At 32.6% G+C, this 17,999-nt stretch overlaps 1 protein-coding gene across 1 annotated transcript in view; it reads right to left on the bottom strand.

Annotated features, from left to right (window-relative positions):
• Positions 1-226: 226 nt before the first annotated feature.
• LOC149414064 (Kv channel-interacting protein 4) overlaps positions 227-17,999 on the bottom strand; it is a 51,280-nt gene continuing 33,507 nt past the window's right edge. Inside the window, exons 2-5 of the mRNA XM_089643974.1 lie at positions 17,322-17,391; positions 8,844-8,914; positions 5,157-5,351; positions 227-800 (exon numbers count right to left, since the gene is read on the bottom strand). Of these exons, the coding sequence (XP_089500100.1) occupies positions 672-800; positions 5,157-5,351; positions 8,844-8,914; positions 17,322-17,391 (465 nt within the window). The 3' untranslated portion in view covers positions 227-671. The remainder of the gene's footprint in view (positions 801-5,156; positions 5,352-8,843; positions 8,915-17,321; positions 17,392-17,999) is intronic.

Below are 17,999 nucleotides of genomic sequence, written 5' to 3'. Positions count from 1 at the left end.
CGGGTGTTGGTACCGTCGCCCCGAGATTTATTCAACGAATTCAATAACCAACATCTTTATCATTGATCAGTCCAGGTGACAAGCTACGTTTGTTAACTTAGCAGGGGTTCCAGGGTTCATTGGGTGAGGTTTGTCCAGAGCTCGGTGAGGGCCAGTTGACGGAGACACTTTGACCTCTCCAGTCGGACTCTCATCGACTTGCACTGCAGTGGGAGGGTTGGATTCATATGTCACTATATATTTATTTAAGTTCTGTCCTCAACAACTTTAATTAATATGATATTTGTTAAAAAACATTAAATTTCGAACAGAAAACCTCATTAAATGAAAAATTGTCAATCGCATTGAGAAGCGATTATTTTCGTTCTCCCATTCCCCACGTGAACTGGAAGTCTCAATAACCCAATTATAGAATTACGGCTTACTGAAGTATAGTTGTGGATGTTAGAAATATTTATTTATGGTTACATAATGTTTCCCGGTAGGCCAGAATACCAAAAGCTCATTCTAAATCCGTCGATTAAAAGTTGTTTGGAAAATTGCAAAACTCGCTCCAGAACTAATGCCGATGAAATGGAACTTTTCATCAGTTTTACTGAGTCGCCGACGGAGCGAGGGGGCTTTTTCTCATCAGCGCGATGAAGGGCCGCCCGGGACAGGGTCGGGCTTCATCACAGGGGGGCGTCGAACATCTGCAATGACCTGGTGATGACTTCGTCCTTTAAGCAGGACTCCATGAACTCTTCGATGGTGATCACCCCGTCTTGGTTGAGATCGAGTTTGCGGAAGACGCGTTCTACCTGAAAGTGGAAATAAGAGATGATTCAATGAAATTGATTCGATCAACACGGTGAATTAATTCATTTGATATGGTGAGTCATACTGGATTGATTCATTTCACATGGTCATTAATACTGAATTTATTAATTTGACATGTTGAGTCCAGATGAATTGCTTCATTTAATATGTTGAGTCAAAGTGAATTGATTCATTTGATATGTTGAGTCAAAGTGAATTGATTCATTTGATATGTTGAGTCATACTGAATTGATTCATTTGATATGGTGAGTCAAGCTGAATTGATTAATGTGATAAAATGAGTAAAGCTGAATTGGTTCATTTGACGTGGTGAATGGATTCATCTGATATGGCGAATTAATGAAGAAAAGAATTAGAAATTGAATTGATCACCAGTCAAACTGAATCGATTAATTTGACACGGAGAATTGTTCTTTTGATTTGGTGAATTGATTCATTTGATATGGCGAATTGTTATGTTGATTTGGTCAATTGTTATTTTGATAATGTGAATCAATTCACTTGATTTAGTGAATTGATTCACTCGATATGGTGAGTCCAACTGAATGGATCATATCATAAATCTATCCAATTGGGGATGCATAGTCACGATGGATGCGGGCAGTTGGGACTAGTGCGCAGTGATAAAACATAAAATGAGTTTTTATTAAATTTTATTTTTAAATTATCTTTACTTAATATAATAAGCCTTGACGAAGCTTGCGATAAGCGAAACCCGGTTGGTTGTCATTATTAATAAAAAAAAGTGGTGTATTACAAAGTGTGTTTTTAATTTAAAATATTTATTTAATACAATGAACAAACGTCTTCAAACAGACGTAGTCTACACCGACTTGAGTAAGGATTTTGATAAAGTCTCAAATAAAATTTTAATTAAAAAATTAATACCCTTGGAATAACGGGGAATATTTTAAGATGGTTTGAAAGTTATTTGCACATAAGAAAAATATCAGTTAAACTCAATTTATACTTTTTTCACCAGTTTGAAGTCTTCACTGGCGTTCCACAGGGGCCTCATTTGGGACCAATATTGTTTTCCTTGCTTATCAACGACATAACTACCGTTTTTGATGAAGTTATGATATTCCTATTTCCTGATGATCTTAAAATTTACAAAACTATTTCTAATCTCAATGACTATTATGTATTACAATTAAATATTGCGAGGTTAAAAGAACTATTCATAAATAATGAAAAATGTCAAACGTTAACTTTTGCCCGTTTCAAAAACCCTATCAATATACCATCAATAACATCAGTCTAAAAAAAGTCGAGCAATTTAAGGACTTTGGAATTATTTTTGATTGTAAATTCTTCATATGAATGAAATAAAAAACTAGGCCATGAAATATTTGGGGTTTATTTTGAGAACGGTGAAAGATTGTAAATGAATTAATTCATTTAAATTACTATTCACTGGGTTAGTTAGAAGCAATCTAGAGTATAATTCAAAAATCTAGGCCCCATTGTATAAGATTCACCAACTAAAAATCTATAGAGTGCAGCATAAATTTCTAAGATTTATTAATTATTAAATAGTAACTCCAGTCGAAGATCTTAATTACACCTTTTTAATGGAATTACTAAACTTGACCAACTTATCATTAAGGCGTACAATTGCTGATTTAGATTGTCTTTTTAAAATAGTGAATGGCAGATAAGAGTCCATGGGTTTAACGAACCTTATTACTTATCGTGTACTCACTAGCAAAGCGAGGTTGAGGACCGACTGATATTTGGGATAAAGATGAGTGGAGATAACGGGAAGAATGTTGCAAAAAAGCATTTAAAATGGAAAATGCATTGAGAAAAGCATTTAAAATGCAAAATGCAAAATGGTTTTTAGAAAAGCATTTCCATTTGAAATGGATTTATTTGAAATAACGCACATCTCTGGTGATGAGGCCCATTTCCACCTCGGTGGCTTCGTCAACAAGCAAAATTGTCGCATCTGGGGCTCGGAAAACACAAGAGTTATTGTTGAAAAGCCTCTCTATCATCAACGTGTGACTGTTTGGTGCGGTTTATGGTCCGACGGAGTCATTGGACCTTACTTTTTCGAAAATGAGGCTGGAGCTTCAGTTACTGTGAATGGATTGCGCTATCGAGAGATGATTAATGATTTTTTATGGCCGGAATTGGATGGTATTGATCTGGACAGCGTTTACTTTCAACAAGACGGCGCTACGTGCCACACAAGCAACGAAACCATTGATCTTTTACGATTGAATATCAAAATAACACCTCTTATTGGAAAACCCTGTATTGGGCCAATGAAGGAAATTTAAACAAACTATATATTATACAGTATAGAGCTATTAGATGTATACTGAAAAATAAATACGCAAGCATTAATCAAATTAGAGAGCAGTTAAATTGGATTCTAATAAAAAAATAGACAGTTATTTAGTGTGTTAATTTTTATATGTGCATAAAGTCATGAACAACCAAATGCCAAAATATTTTAAGGATGAAATTGTTTTTAATAGAGATGTTCAAAATTACGAAACAAGAAATGTAAATAGAATTAGATTGTCATATATGAAGAAATCAAAATTACAGAACTGCCTAATGTACAAAGGACTAAAAATGTATGATGAAATGCCTGAAAGTCTGAATAATGAATGTATTTAAAAATAAATGTTATGTTTATTGTAAAAATATTTAAAGTTTAAAAAGTAATATTATCTTGTTTATATTCAAATTTTGAATAAACTAACTCAATAAATAATAAAAATATCTCGTGAACACCATTTAGGGATTTGAAAGGCTCAGTAAATTACAACTAATAACAAGCCCTACACAAAGCCCTTTCCACAAAACTATAGAATTCCCAATTATTAATGGTAACTTATGTATTTGCGCAGGAATACGTAAAATACGAAAATGATATGTAAAGTATTTAAGCTAATATAAAGAGAATAGAATTTTAGGGTACCAGCTACTTACTCCCCCAATTGGCTGCGGTATAGTAAAACATTGAATACATGTAAAACAACATAATCAAACATAATATCTAAATGTTTCAAAATGTCATCACATTGTCTTTACGAGAAATAAAAATAAAATATTATTTAATTATTCTTTAAACAACAACAACATTACAACAGTCTCAGATATTTGTTATCTCGGAATGACCCTTGATAGTAAACTACAATATAACCTTCATATACATAAAATCACAAATAAAGCTGCTAAAGTGTTAGGCTTCATCATAAGAAACACAAAACTTTTTAAAAGCATCGATATCATTAACGATATACGAAGTCATTTGGAATTTGCATCAGTTGTTTGGTCTCCATTTAACAAAATCCACATAAACAAAATCGAAGCAATTCAAAACAAATTCCTAAAATATCTTTGTTACAAGTCATTTGTAAGATTTAGGACGGGTTGTTTCGGAGAATTTGAACAATTCATCAAATTTCAACGTTCATTTTCAAGTTCTGTGAAAGATTTTTTCAAGTTCTGTTTATATTTCAGTTCTGTCAAGCAACTAGCCTATAATGATATAAAACAGAACTTGAATAGGACTTTCACAGAACCCGAAATTGAACGTTGAAATTTGATGAATTGTTCAAATTCTCCGGAACAACCCGTCCTTAATAATTATGCAGAGGTAGCTTTACACTTTAAAATTGATTCACTGAGTGTACGGAGGCATCATAAGGATGCACTATTCCTGTATAAAGTAGTTAACAATAATATTAAATGCCCAGAGTTGCTAAACAAGATTCAAAACGCTCTTGTGTCCTGTTCAGGGTTGATCAAAGCAAAACGAACTCTAAGCAGGATTCTTGCCTGAACAGACTATGCAATAATTACAATAGCGTATTATATAAGGTTGATATTTTCAGTTGCGAACTTACCAAATACAAGACGTCCATAAAAGAATATTTCTCTGATGGTTTGTGAATAATGTTTATGTCTCTATTATGATTTGATTTATATCTACAACCTCTCTCCATGGCTATAAATGTATTGTTTTGTAAATTTTTCGTTTTATATAATCTTTGTTTTGTATAATTTATTTAAATAACTTATTCCATATTATGCTGTCTCTGTTAAAGTCACAAGGAGGAAATCCATAATTGGTTTTATTTTACCATATAATACTTATGTACAAACTGATTAAATGTAAACTGTCGATTTCTCGAAAATGAATAAATAAATAAATAAAAGCCTCCATGTCGTGGATAAATAAATAAACAGATTGTTATCCTAACGTCAGCGATAAAGATGCAACAGTAAGTAGTACCCTAACTTATTGGATCGGTCTTAACTATTTCAACGCTTAACCGACGCGTAAAAATCTAATAAATCCAGATTATGTTTACCTGGTCCCTGCACCGCCTATCGTCCTCAACGTGCTGAGCTCGTCGACCCATCAGCTCGTGTACAGCCTGCACTATATCTGCGAGCTCACCACGTGAGATGCACCCGTCCCCATTGGCGTCGTACAGCCTAAAGGTCCATCGCAGTCTCTCGTAGATACTGCCTCGAAGGAGTGTGGACAGAGTCACCAGCAGATCCTGCAACACAAGTAAGATTATGTAACAGCTAATGTTAGGTTAGATAATGCAATTTGAAATAATATATAGTGTATTTGCACGTTCCAGAGTGGAAGATTCCCTCAGTATCGCCCTGGTGTAAGCATTTAGAATTTAAACGTTGCTTGAAATGGCTTTGGCCGTGCTTGATCGCCAGATATGAAGAGCCAGATATTTCCCCGCCTTCATCTTCCCCACCTTCCCCTATCTTCTGTTTCAAAACATACCCCAATTGGGGATGCCATATTCTCACTAACTCCATTTTTTTATTAGCAGTAAGGAATCTGGTGCGGTTTCACATAAAAAAATAAAATAAAAAGCTTTCCGAGGTGTAGATAAATAACAACACGTCATCAACTAAGAATTATCTAGACTAAACATGTGAAACTTTAAATTATCTAGACAGGGCATGTGAACTTTAAAATTATCTTGACAGGGCATGTGAACTTTAAAATGATCTAGACAGGGCATGTGAACTTTAAAATGATCTAGACAGGGCATGTAAACTTTAAAATTATCTTGACAGGGCATGTAACTTTAAAATTATCTTGACAGGGCATGTGAACTTTAAAATTATCTTGAAAGGGCATGTGAACCTTGAAATTAATGAGGAAACCAACATACTGGTTTAAAAACCTGTATAAAAAATAAAGTGCAATTGGAAGAAGCATTGAATTCTACCTTTTGTTGGTCTGCATCATTGAGTATAATACATCAATGGTGTGCATGGACCAAGATCATCTCAACGCTCAATAAGCTGATAAGATTGTTTTTCAAACACGAAATTGAAATAGTTAGGAATATTTTTTCGTAGGAAGCAATCACTTTGTGGTTAGACATATTATATTAAATCAAATAAAACACTTTGTTTATTAACCACGACTTTATTATTATTACATCTACCGGTTTCGCTACGGTCGAGCTTCATCAGGATGTGAAATATAACAGTTATATTTCACATCCTGATGAAGCTCGACCGTAGCGAAACCGGTAGATGTAATAATAATAAAGTCGTGGTTAATAAACAAAGTGTTTTATTTGATTTAATATAGTTAGGAATATTTTAGATAGGTACTCTTGGTGACTTTATCATTAACAATATAATCAGCCATATGAATATTTAAAAAATATATATTTATACCTCATAGATAGCTTCTAGGCGGCGTATCAATTAAAATAAAAATTGTCACGTGACAAATTACGACAAAACTTTTGCCACAAAATGGACGGTCTGGTTTCGCTTACGTTTTTAGAAGCTTGGGACTCCTGGACACTCTGACCCCCAGATTTCTACGCACCCCTCATGCTTTATTCCTTCATCAAATGTTCTCTCCTTCATTTCCTTGAAAATAACCTCCACACAGCATCCCAGGGTTTGATACTAAGTACTTGATATTATTTAGTAGTCTGTTAGAAATTATTTCGTAAATTCGCCCATTCAGAGAGGCTAAACAGACTAGGTAATAGTGAGAGTTTAATCAATGTTTACCACTATTACTAATATATTATAATATTTATAACTGATCCACAAAATATATTTTTTCTTACATGCAACACTTTATATTTATATATTTTCTTTTATACTCCAGAAAACACCCAATCGGGCGTAATAAATGTTTATAGACTACACATTTATTTTATTTTATTTTATTGATACATGATTTAGAGAGTACATGTGGTTTTTTTTGTGATATTTCACCCTCCATGCTAGGGATGACCCTGTGTTATGGCGTGTGAATTTTACAGTTTGCGGACATACAATCTATACATTACTATAATATAAAATAGAGAAATAAGAAAAATGATGTATAGCTAGTTTAGGTTGCAAGAAGAGGATGGAGAAGTTAGAGAATTATAAGAAGATGAAAAATTTGAGAAATTATTAGTAAATAGATCACACTAATTGATTATGTACATACTATACCGCTAAGTTAGGGAATAAGGATTTATTATGTTTTGTCTGAAAGGTGATTAAATTGATAATAATAATAAAAATGAAATAAAAAGAATTTGGCATTCTCAGACTATAAAAATATTACCATTTGTTATTTCGGCTACTGCCATTATACCTATCTCTCTCATTCAAAATTTAGGCGTATTAGATCTATCAAAAAATTTATATATAAAGATGCAAAAGTCGGTCATTTTGAATACATGTAGGATAACAAAAGATTTTTTAAATATTTATGTTGAGGGATCAGTAGGATTTATAGGCCCTGTTAGAAGTTCCACCGAGCCGAACCCTCTGATATGAAAATATCTGGAGACGGTGAATTATTTTCCCATTTGATCTCTGGTGAGTTGACGTGTTGTTCTTGTATTGTTTTCTATTTATGTTGCTTATATAATGCACTTGTATAATGTGGATTGACTAGATGATCATTTGTGGAAAAGTGTGTGGAAGGGTTTAGTTTTTCCTATGGGGAAGATTTGACCCGGACATAAAATCGCAAGTATAAAAAAAAAAAGATTTATTGTCTTATTTTCTTAGTAACATACATATATAGAGATAATGAACGATATCCTCACTGGGATCTCCCGTGCTAGAGTGTAGAATGAATGGGTATTGTAGTTGTAGTGTATTCCGTGTGTAAGGATCTATTTCGTAATTTGTTTTTTAAAGGAATGGGGTTGACTCACGGTTTTTAGGTTTTCAGGGATAAGGTTAAAGATTTTAGGAGCTAGGAAGAAAAATTGTCTTTGAGCTGACGTGGTATGTAGTGAAGGTACTTTGTAGTGACCGTTGGTTATTGTTCTGGTGGTGTAGTTGTGTTGTAAGAGAGTTTTGTTTTTATATTTGAACAAAAAATGTATTAGCGAAAAAATTAGAGTTGTCGTATGTTTAAGACCTTATACTCTATGAGGAGTCAAGTGGATTAATTAATTAATTTATTAATTAATTAACAACCAACTTTATTTAATATGAGAAAGGCATTGTAAGTGCTAACTCTCTCACTAGATGGCGTCGGGACAAATTGTCTACATTTTTAGGTGAAATACTAGAACTTGTCAAATATTAATTATTATTTTTGTAAACTAATGTTTAAGACAAGATTTTTTATGCATAGCACAAAGGGTAACAATTATTTTACATGCAATAATTATTGTTTTCAGGTGAAAAAATGTAACAAGCAGTAATTGTTGAATGAAACACTAGTATATATTGAATTATTTCGCAGATAAGAGATAAGCCGCCATAGCTCAGTGGTCAGAGCTGTCGACCGGAAATCGAAAGGACACGGGTTCAAGTCCCGTTGGCGTCATGTATCTTTTATCAGGAGATTTTTCAATGTGGATGAGTGTTTCAGGCGAATAATTATTGCTTATAAAATAAGTATTGTACCTGCTTACATTGTCTGTACTCGGCCTATTGCGCTATGTAATATACACGCATTATTGTACTCCTTACCTTAAACATTGTTTGCATGTAAAAGCCTTCATTTCGTGCATAAATAAATATACTCAACAACTTACTCGAAAACTGATAGCTCCATTGCAATTGACGTCAAAGGCCTTGAAGACAAAGTGTGCGTACATTGTAGAATCTGAAATAAATAAATGAACATTTAAAAACACATATTTATAAAATACTAGTAGTTTTGCGAACAGCACAACTGAACTCAAAAAATTATCTATTTAATTTTCTCTTATTAAATAAACCAAAACTAAAATTTCCCCCGAAATCATTAGATTTTTAAGTAGGAACTTAAATACCTTCCTACTTATAATTATAATCCATATATTTAGTAAAAAAAAATATTTTTATAATAAAAGGTATTATAAATACAATTTGTCCAAAGAAACGTAACTATCTTAAGGATAATTCTTTATTTATTTATTACACGCTCTAGTGGGCTTTTCTTTAAAAAAAATACAAGCATTTTGTATCAGAGTAAACACTTGAAAATTAATACAATAAAGAAGAATGTAAACATAATGGCAAAAATGAATCCTCACGCAAATAATTGAATTTAAAAGATTCAACAAAACAAAATAGTAGAAGCGGAGAAGTTATATGGGTACATAGGTCTATTTGTGTCTAGAAGAGAAGAAATGATAGAATATACAACATTTATACTGCTTAGTTTTAAGATGAAATATATCACCCAGAACAGAAAGACTGTGAAGTCTCGGAATCGGAGAATTTTGGTAAGCTCGTGTTCTGGTGTTATTGAAGTAAAAAGGTAAGAAATGTCGGCATGATTTTTTGGGAACATGGATATTGATAAATTGAAGTAATTCGGGACAGTCAATTTTAAAATGTAGTATTCTTTGTAACAGTATTAAATCTGTGCTTATTCTTCTTTCTGAAAGTTTCAATAGAGACATTTTATCCAAGAGGTAATTGTAATTTATGTTTTGTATAGGAATATGCAATTTATAATTTATAAACCTTAGAAACTTCCGTTGAATTGAAATTGAAACTCCTCAGTGTGTATCATAACATTTAAAAAACCCAAATAATCTCAATAAATAAGTGAATGAATAATAAAAATAAAAACAAATAAATAAATATCAACAAAATCTATGTAAATGATTGTTTGTTCAAAATCTTAAATATCCGAAAGTTCTTCTGATTGCTTTGAAATTTTGACACAACGTTGCATTCGAATATGCGTGTGTTTTTATATTCCTATATTATATATATGTCACCTGTGACAGGTAAACTCATGCTTTTTTGAAAAACAGCGTTATTTACTGGAGGTAAAACAAACACGCACTATTGTTTCTCTATCTGCACAGGAAGACTGAGCCAGAGCAACGCGTTGTGGGATACAGCTAGTTAAAAAATAAATAAATGAATGAATGCATAATAATTACTCAATCAATACGTGCATGATTGAATGAATGCATGAATTAATGAAGGACTTAATGAATGGATGGAACAATAAATTAATTAATTATTTAATGAATAAATGAGTAAATACACGCATTGTTGAATTAATGAATGAAAGGATTGATAAATAAATTATTGAAAGAATGATTGAACATCAACTGAATGAATGGCCGAATTAATTAACGAATTAATTAATTAATCAAGGAATGAATGAATTAGTGAATGAATGAATTAGTGAATGAATGAATTATTGAATGAATGATAGAATTAATTAATTAATCAATTCATGATAGAAATAACTAATGAATGAATGATTGATAGTTAGAATGAATTAATTAAGGAATAAATAAATTAAGAAATTGATGAATCAATTAATGAAGGAATAAATAAATTAATTAAGGAATGAATGAATCAATTAATTAAGTCATGATTTAATCTATTAATTAAGGAATGAATGAATCAATTAATTAAGTCATGATTTAATCTATTAATTAAGGAATGAATGAATCAATTAATTAAGTCATGATTTAATCTATTAATTAAGGAATGAATGAATTAATTAATTAAGGAACGAATTAATGAATTAATTAAGGAATGAATGAAAATATCTCTCTATATGAAGTAAAAATAAATGCCACCGACGGGAACTGAACCAGTACTTTCTGATGTCCGGTCAAGTGCTCTGGATCACTGAGCTACGTCAGCTTATTTCCAACCCGCCAAATAATTCAGTATGAACTAGTACATCAATCAACAATTACTGCTTATTATATAAGGCGATGCACTACGTAGCAATGCAAAATCACGGGTTTTGGTTTGAAAATTTGGTCGCCTAGAAATGTTTCAGATGCTTTGATTAAATAATGCGAGTAGAATACATCCTGGCCTTTAAAATAATCGAGTATTTTTTAGATAAGTCTTTTTATAAGCCCAGAAAAAAATAATGTATAAGGCATATGAAAACTGTTTAACGTTCAAAATCTACTACTTATGAACCCATTTTCGGTTATGGTTTTATTGTATAATGTGGCAAATTAAGTTATTTATAATTGATCGAAAAACATTTAAATATTTGTGCCTGAACATCCACAGAATAAAATAAAAGGCACTTTTTGGCCATTTTTTTTTCTTGCATAAATCAAAAAATGGTGTTAAGCGGAAATTTAAGCCTTATGGCCATCTACGTAAGTTGTGTTATTGATAGCGCTTCGATTTAAAATATTACACGACGTAGTGCATCGCCTTAATTAATTAATTAATATATAATCAGTCAGATTAATTTATTGGCAAATTAGCGAAAGTAGAACTGTTACACCACCTCCAGATAAGCGCAAATTGGTTTGTTCCCCCTTTACCTGATTGGCTCGTCTGTTGATTTGTATGTCTATTGTATATTAAGTTATTTGTTTGGTGTGAAGTTCATACACTAGGAGTACAATCCAGCTTGTCATGTTGTGTTGTGAGAACATCAACAAAAGGTCTGACGACAGAGTGTTGGTTGGTGGCATGAACTCGATATAAGTGTGCCGCTCACAAACTATTTTTGTACGTACCACTTTCAATTGCCTTAAAGCTATAGTGGTGCAAGTTTACAGTATATCAGTCCGAAGCGAAGCTTAATGACAAATCACTATTTTGATTAATCTTTATAACGAATTGGTGTACATTATGAATACCAAAAAATATGCTTTATATAAATTGAAGATTTTCCTATCGTTTCGTTTGAATAGAATACAAATAAAATAAGAAATTACTCAATAAAAAATATAAATGCAAACTACTAAAAAAATATTTTTTCAATAGAAATGTATGAACGCGTAAAGGAAACAATTTAAAAAAAAAGTATTATAGCTAAGATTATCTGTGAAAGTTTCACTTGATTAACTTTTTTGAATCTTTATAAAATTATTTACAAAATAAATAAAAACCAGTTTTTTTGCTTGAATTCGAACGTTTCTAGACTACGTTTGTCAAGCGATTTTAATGCTTATTACCTACGATATAAAGTATACCAAGAATATACACATTTTTGGCTTGTAGCTTCCTCTTAATAAATAGGTCCCAATGGACGAGTCGTTAAAGACGCTGTTCCGGTAAGACAAGTGATCCTGGGATCGATTCTTATTTATGCGATATTTATTTAAATTGCATACACATTGATTAGGTATGTTGTGAGGAAAGTAGTGGAGAGGGGAAGGAGATCGGAAGAGGAAGGTGAGGGAGTACCTGACTGTTCAGATCCGGTTACAAAACATGGCAATAGCCATTTCAAGCAAAGTTTCAATTCTGAATGGTGGTCTGACACCAGGGCGCTACTGAGAGTACCTTCCACTCTGGAATGTGTCGCAAGTGCAATTTTAAATGAATAAATTGCGAAATAACACATATTCATCAAATAAAATTTACTTGCGCACGCCGGTTTTAAGCCCCCGCATACCCAATTTCTACCGATTATTAACAAGTTTCTCGTTAAATCTTTAAGTTTTAATTTCCAAAAAGAAGTTATTTTTGAAGATAATATCTATACATTTGTAATGCCGAAACGTTAATTATATGAAATTCCCTCGATAGACAAGAATCGCAAAGTAAGTTCTGAAAATTATTAAAAATCCACTTTGTTCTGTTATTTAATATGTTATAGACATAGCACAGTGTATCTTTAAATGTAACTAAAGCATTTGTCGAGAAATGTTTTCTCAATTTCAAACGAGTCGTGTTTTATTAAATATTTTCACCATTTTCGCTTAATTATTATTGTGTTTTTAATATTAGTGCGCTCCCTCTAACATTCGAATTTACATATCTCTCTTTCAAACCATCTTTGAACGCATACTACGGGGCCTTCAGTCATTTATTTTTGGATTGGTAGTGGAGAGCCTTACCCCCCGACCCCGGAGGCTGTATATATATTACATGTGTCTCTATTAGTGTCTCTTTTGTCTCTTAACTCTCCTTTGTCACTTGTCTCTCTTTTGTCGCGTGTCTCTCTTTTGTCTCGTGTCTCTCTTTTGTCAGTTGTCTCTTTTGTATCTTGTCTCTCTTTTGTATCTTGTATCTCTTTTGCCTCTTGTCTCTCTTTTGTCTCTTGTCTCTTTTTTATATCTTGTCTCTCTGTTGTGTCATCTCTCTCTTTTGTCTCTTGTCTCTCTTTTGTCTCTTGTTTCTCTTTTGTCTCTTGTCTCTCTTTTGTCTGATGTCTCTCTTATGTCTCGTGTATATCTTTTGTCACTTGTATCTCTTTTGCCTCTTGTCTCTCTTTTGTCTCGTGTCTCTCTTTTGTCTGGTGTCTCTCTTATGTCTCGTGTATATCTTTTGTCTCTTGTATCTCTTTTGCCTCTTGTCTCTCTTTTGTGTCGTGTCTCTCTTTTGTGTCGTGTCTCTCTTTTGTGTCGTGTCTCTCTTTTGTGTCGTGTCTCTCTTTTGTGTCGTGTCTCTCTTTTGTGTCGTGTCTCTCTTTTGTCTCTTGTCTCTCTTTTGTCACGTGTCTCTCTTTTGCCTCTTGTCTCTCTTTTGTCTCTTGTCTCTCTCTTCTCTCTCTTTTGTCTCTCTATTTTCTCTCTTTTGCCTCTTGTCTCTCTTTTGTCTCTTGTCTCTCGTTTGTCTCTTGTCTCGCTCTTCTCTCTCTTTTGTCTCATGTCTCTCTTTTGTCGCTTGTCTCTCTTTTGTCTCTTGTCTCTCTTTGTACTAAATAGGCCATTGGAGGGAGCTTTTACAAAATTTTGTATTTTTATTTGTTGTCTCCTGAAGATGAGTAGATTTTTATAATAGTATGTGTATTAACCATTGAGTTATATATAAATAAATATATTCTACATTCCTTGCAATATCAGTGTGAAAGATTGTTACCGTGCGGAAAGCAGGAAGGGGGTGTGGCGGCTGTCGATGTCGGCCGAATCCTTCAGACCGCGAACGAACTTAACGAACGACTTTTTAACATTAATAAGTCAATCGACACGACTACTGTTTATGTTAAAACCCTACTTACAGATGAATTGTTATACCATTGCTTTCCCTATATTTTCCAGTGCGACTTGTACAATATCTCAGCGTGCATGCCGGCATTTTGTGGTTATCGCCGGAGACCTGTGCCCGGCGAAAATTCCTTACCTGACTGTTTTAGATTGAGTTTCAAACTTTATTAATGAATATTATTGAATATTATGAATGAATAAATATATATATATATTTTTTTTTAAATTATTATTTTAATGTACATCATATGGGTTACATTAATACATACATATTTTGCAAAATATAATATTAAGGTTCATAATTGGTCATGTATACCTTATCAGAAAAGAGGAGCTCTTGTGCCTGATAAGGGAGCCACGATTCTTACTATATATATATATTTTTTTTTTTGTTTAATATAAGTTTTTTTGGAAAAAAAGTTTGATTTTATTTATTTGTTCTTGTTGGTTCGTAATACAGCGCAATTCGGAAGGGAGATTATTGTAGTTTTTTATGGCTTGGTAAATATAATGGTTTTGCATTTGAGTTGTTTTAAAGATTGGCGTAATAAATTGATTTCCATTTCTCATGAGTTTGTAAAATTCTTGATATTCTGTGTTATTTTTTTCTTTACACATTTTTATAATGGAAGTTTGCTTAAATATATCATCAATATTTGGTACTGGAAACAATTTAAAAAGCAATTTTGTTGGGAAAGTAGAGTTTTTTTTAAGTATTACTTTTATAATAATTTTTTGCGAGACTTTTACTGAGTTTAGGTTGTTTTTATAAGATCCTCCCCAACCTATGATTCCGTAAATAAGCAGGGAGTGGACAAGAGCATAATATACATTTTTTAGTATTTTCACACTATATATATATATATATATACACTAGCTTTTATGTGTCGCATAGATATTATGTTAATACAACTACTACCTAGTATGTACATATAAACTTAACATTTTTCGTCTTTATACCTTAGAAGTAGGCAAATTCTTATTTTCTTACAACAGGCTTATACCTACAAACTATCATATTTAAATTTGCTTGGTTTTATATGTCAAATGGTGAATGTTAAAGTATTGCTTTACTATTCTATATTTATAATCTTCACAATATTTTTTTTTATATAAACTATGTAAAATGTCTGACCGATCGCCCTCGATTTAGCAGGCCACTACAACCAGTCAAACGCAGTATATTTGTTAACAATACTGCCAATAATTATTTCGTTAACTTTCTAACTCAAAGGCCTCATACACTATGTGTCGTATTGTATCATGTTACTGCTGCCACTACCTAGCATTTACATATAAACTTTACATTTCTTATTAACTAATGTAAGTCTGTATAACTTAGGAGTAGGAATATTCTTATTTTTGTACTATTTACTTGCTGTTATAATATGTCAAATGGATATGGTTATATGTAATTTTACTATTACTTTTGTGAACTTACAATCTAATAATCAGAATATTATTTTTTATGAACTGTGTATGTAAAAGCCCAATGGGCGTATAAATAAATAAATAAATTATCGATATTCCTTGTGGCTCAATTAATCATCAAAGTCCATACTGATAAAAGTAGGCAATCAATGTAAATTTTTGTGAGATACAATTGTTTACGTAAATGTCAATTTTATAAATTTTGACAAGTCACAGCTAGCTGCTAGATAGTCTAAAAAAATTACTTTACTAGCTCATCAAGGATTGAGTTAAGTTGCTTAAGGTTTTAGTTTGTTAGTTAATCCATGTGTGGTTAAGCTGATACTATCCTTTTCTACGAATTCGGATGTCGCTGAATCAAATGTCTTAAAATGGCTCTAGCCTTGTTTGGTGAACATATCCGAACAGCCAGGTACTTCTCCTCCTTTCTTCTCTCCCTCACACGTACCTTCAGCCTCACCACATACCCAATTGAGGACGTTATAGTCACACTGGCACTAGACGAAACGGAGCAGTTGGAACTCTTGTGTGCGGCCTGTTGACCTCTGCACGACCCGGCAGACAGATTTCAATAAGTAGTGGTGGTGTGACGTCACATTCAGAAGATTCAGGTCTAGTGTTGTCACCGCAGAGGAATGCAGAGCTATTTCAAGAGTGGAGTGCCTCAGAATGATAGCGGGGCAAGTTTACTCCAGATAAATCTATTAAGGCAATGCACTACGTCGTGCAATATTTTAAATTGAGCCGCTATCAATAACAACCCTTACGTAGATGGCGATAAGGTTTAAATCACCGCTTAACACCATCCGCCTGTTTTGATTTATGCAAGAAAAAAACATGGCCAAAAAGTGCCATTTATTTTATTTTGTGGATGTTCAGACATAAACATTTAATTTTTTTTCAATCATTTTATAAATAACTTAATTTGCCACATTATGGAATAAAATCATAACCGAAAATGGGTTCGTAAAGAGAAGATTTTGAACTTTAAAGCAGTTTTCATAGGCCTTTACATTATTTTTTTCTGGGCTTATAAAAAGACTTATCTAAAAAATACTCGATTATTTCAAAGGCCAAGATGTATTCTACTCACAGTATTTAATTCAAGCATCTGAAAAATTTCTAGGCGACCAAATTTTCAAACCAAAAACACATGATTTTTCATTACTACGTATGGCATCGCCTTAAATAATTGTTTGTAGATAAAGTCCTTGTTAGAACAACTTAGAAGTTGAAACACTTTGGTTCACATCGATAACACCAGTCTTAGTCGCAATCAATTTTATTTTCTGTAAGTTTTTATAATTAATATTGATTTCAATTATGAATACCTACTGTTTCTTCAATCGACCATTTATTGTATAACCAACCATATATTGTATTAGGTCACCCCAAGTGAATTAGTAAGGGTGCCTGGGTTCATGGTATAAGGTTTGCACACCAGGTGCGTGACGGGCTAAAGCCTGACTGAAATCAATCAATTAATGCAAATCTTGGTAAAATTGTGTAAATTATCCCACTTCCTGATGTCGGATTGAGCTTAAGCTCGGCAGAATAACTCGTTGTCGATGATAATGCATTCTATCAACACGCGGACATATTGACCGTTTGACCTCTCCAGTCGAACTCTTCCGACCTGATTCTCATTCATGGACACACTGATTTCTGGACACACTGATAATGAAATAGAAGTATTTTAAAATAATGACTTACTTCCATGTGGAAAGAATTTGGCGTATATGTCCTTGAAGGAATCCTCGTGTACAACTCCTTCGGGACATTCCTGTAAAAAAATAAAATAACGTTAAATAAGTTCGTAAAAAGACAATGAATCCACCGTTTATCTCATACAAGCTGACGCGTACCCGGCGTCGCTAGGGGTTTTTCCTACGAGATAGAGATATACAATCTTAAACTTTTCTGTAGGCCTTTTAAATATATACAATTCCGTAGTACACTATTTTAATGTATCTCATAAGGTTTAGCCAGCGTTAGCAATGTAAGCTTCCGACGATATATTTTTTACTAGTTAATTACAAAATTTTCGATAACACTTTCAATAACAACAATTGAAAGCGATTACAATATCAATGGTGCCCCGTTTCAATCGTACAATCATAGAATCGATAACAGTTTTAATCAGATAAAGAAAACAATTTTCGTCACACAATAGATAAAGATAACAATTTTAATCACACAATATAATTGATTCGACAACCGCAAGAAATACTAGTTCTAATGGTACAACAATAAATTTCAAGTGATAACGGGTTCGATCCAAGATTTAAAACATATAACAAGCGATAAAAGTTTGAAAGCGATAACAGTTTCGAATTGACAATATTTGAGAATATTTCAATCAACAAACATACTAATTTCGTTATCTGTACT

The sequence above is a fragment of the Hesperophylax consimilis genome, chromosome 20, assembly GCF_061612785.1.
Source record: "Hesperophylax consimilis isolate HC1 chromosome 20, BYU_Hcon_1.0, whole genome shotgun sequence".
Classification (NCBI taxonomy): Eukaryota; Metazoa; Arthropoda; class Insecta; order Trichoptera; family Limnephilidae; genus Hesperophylax; species Hesperophylax consimilis.
This window is presented reverse-complemented; position numbering and strand designations above follow the sequence as displayed.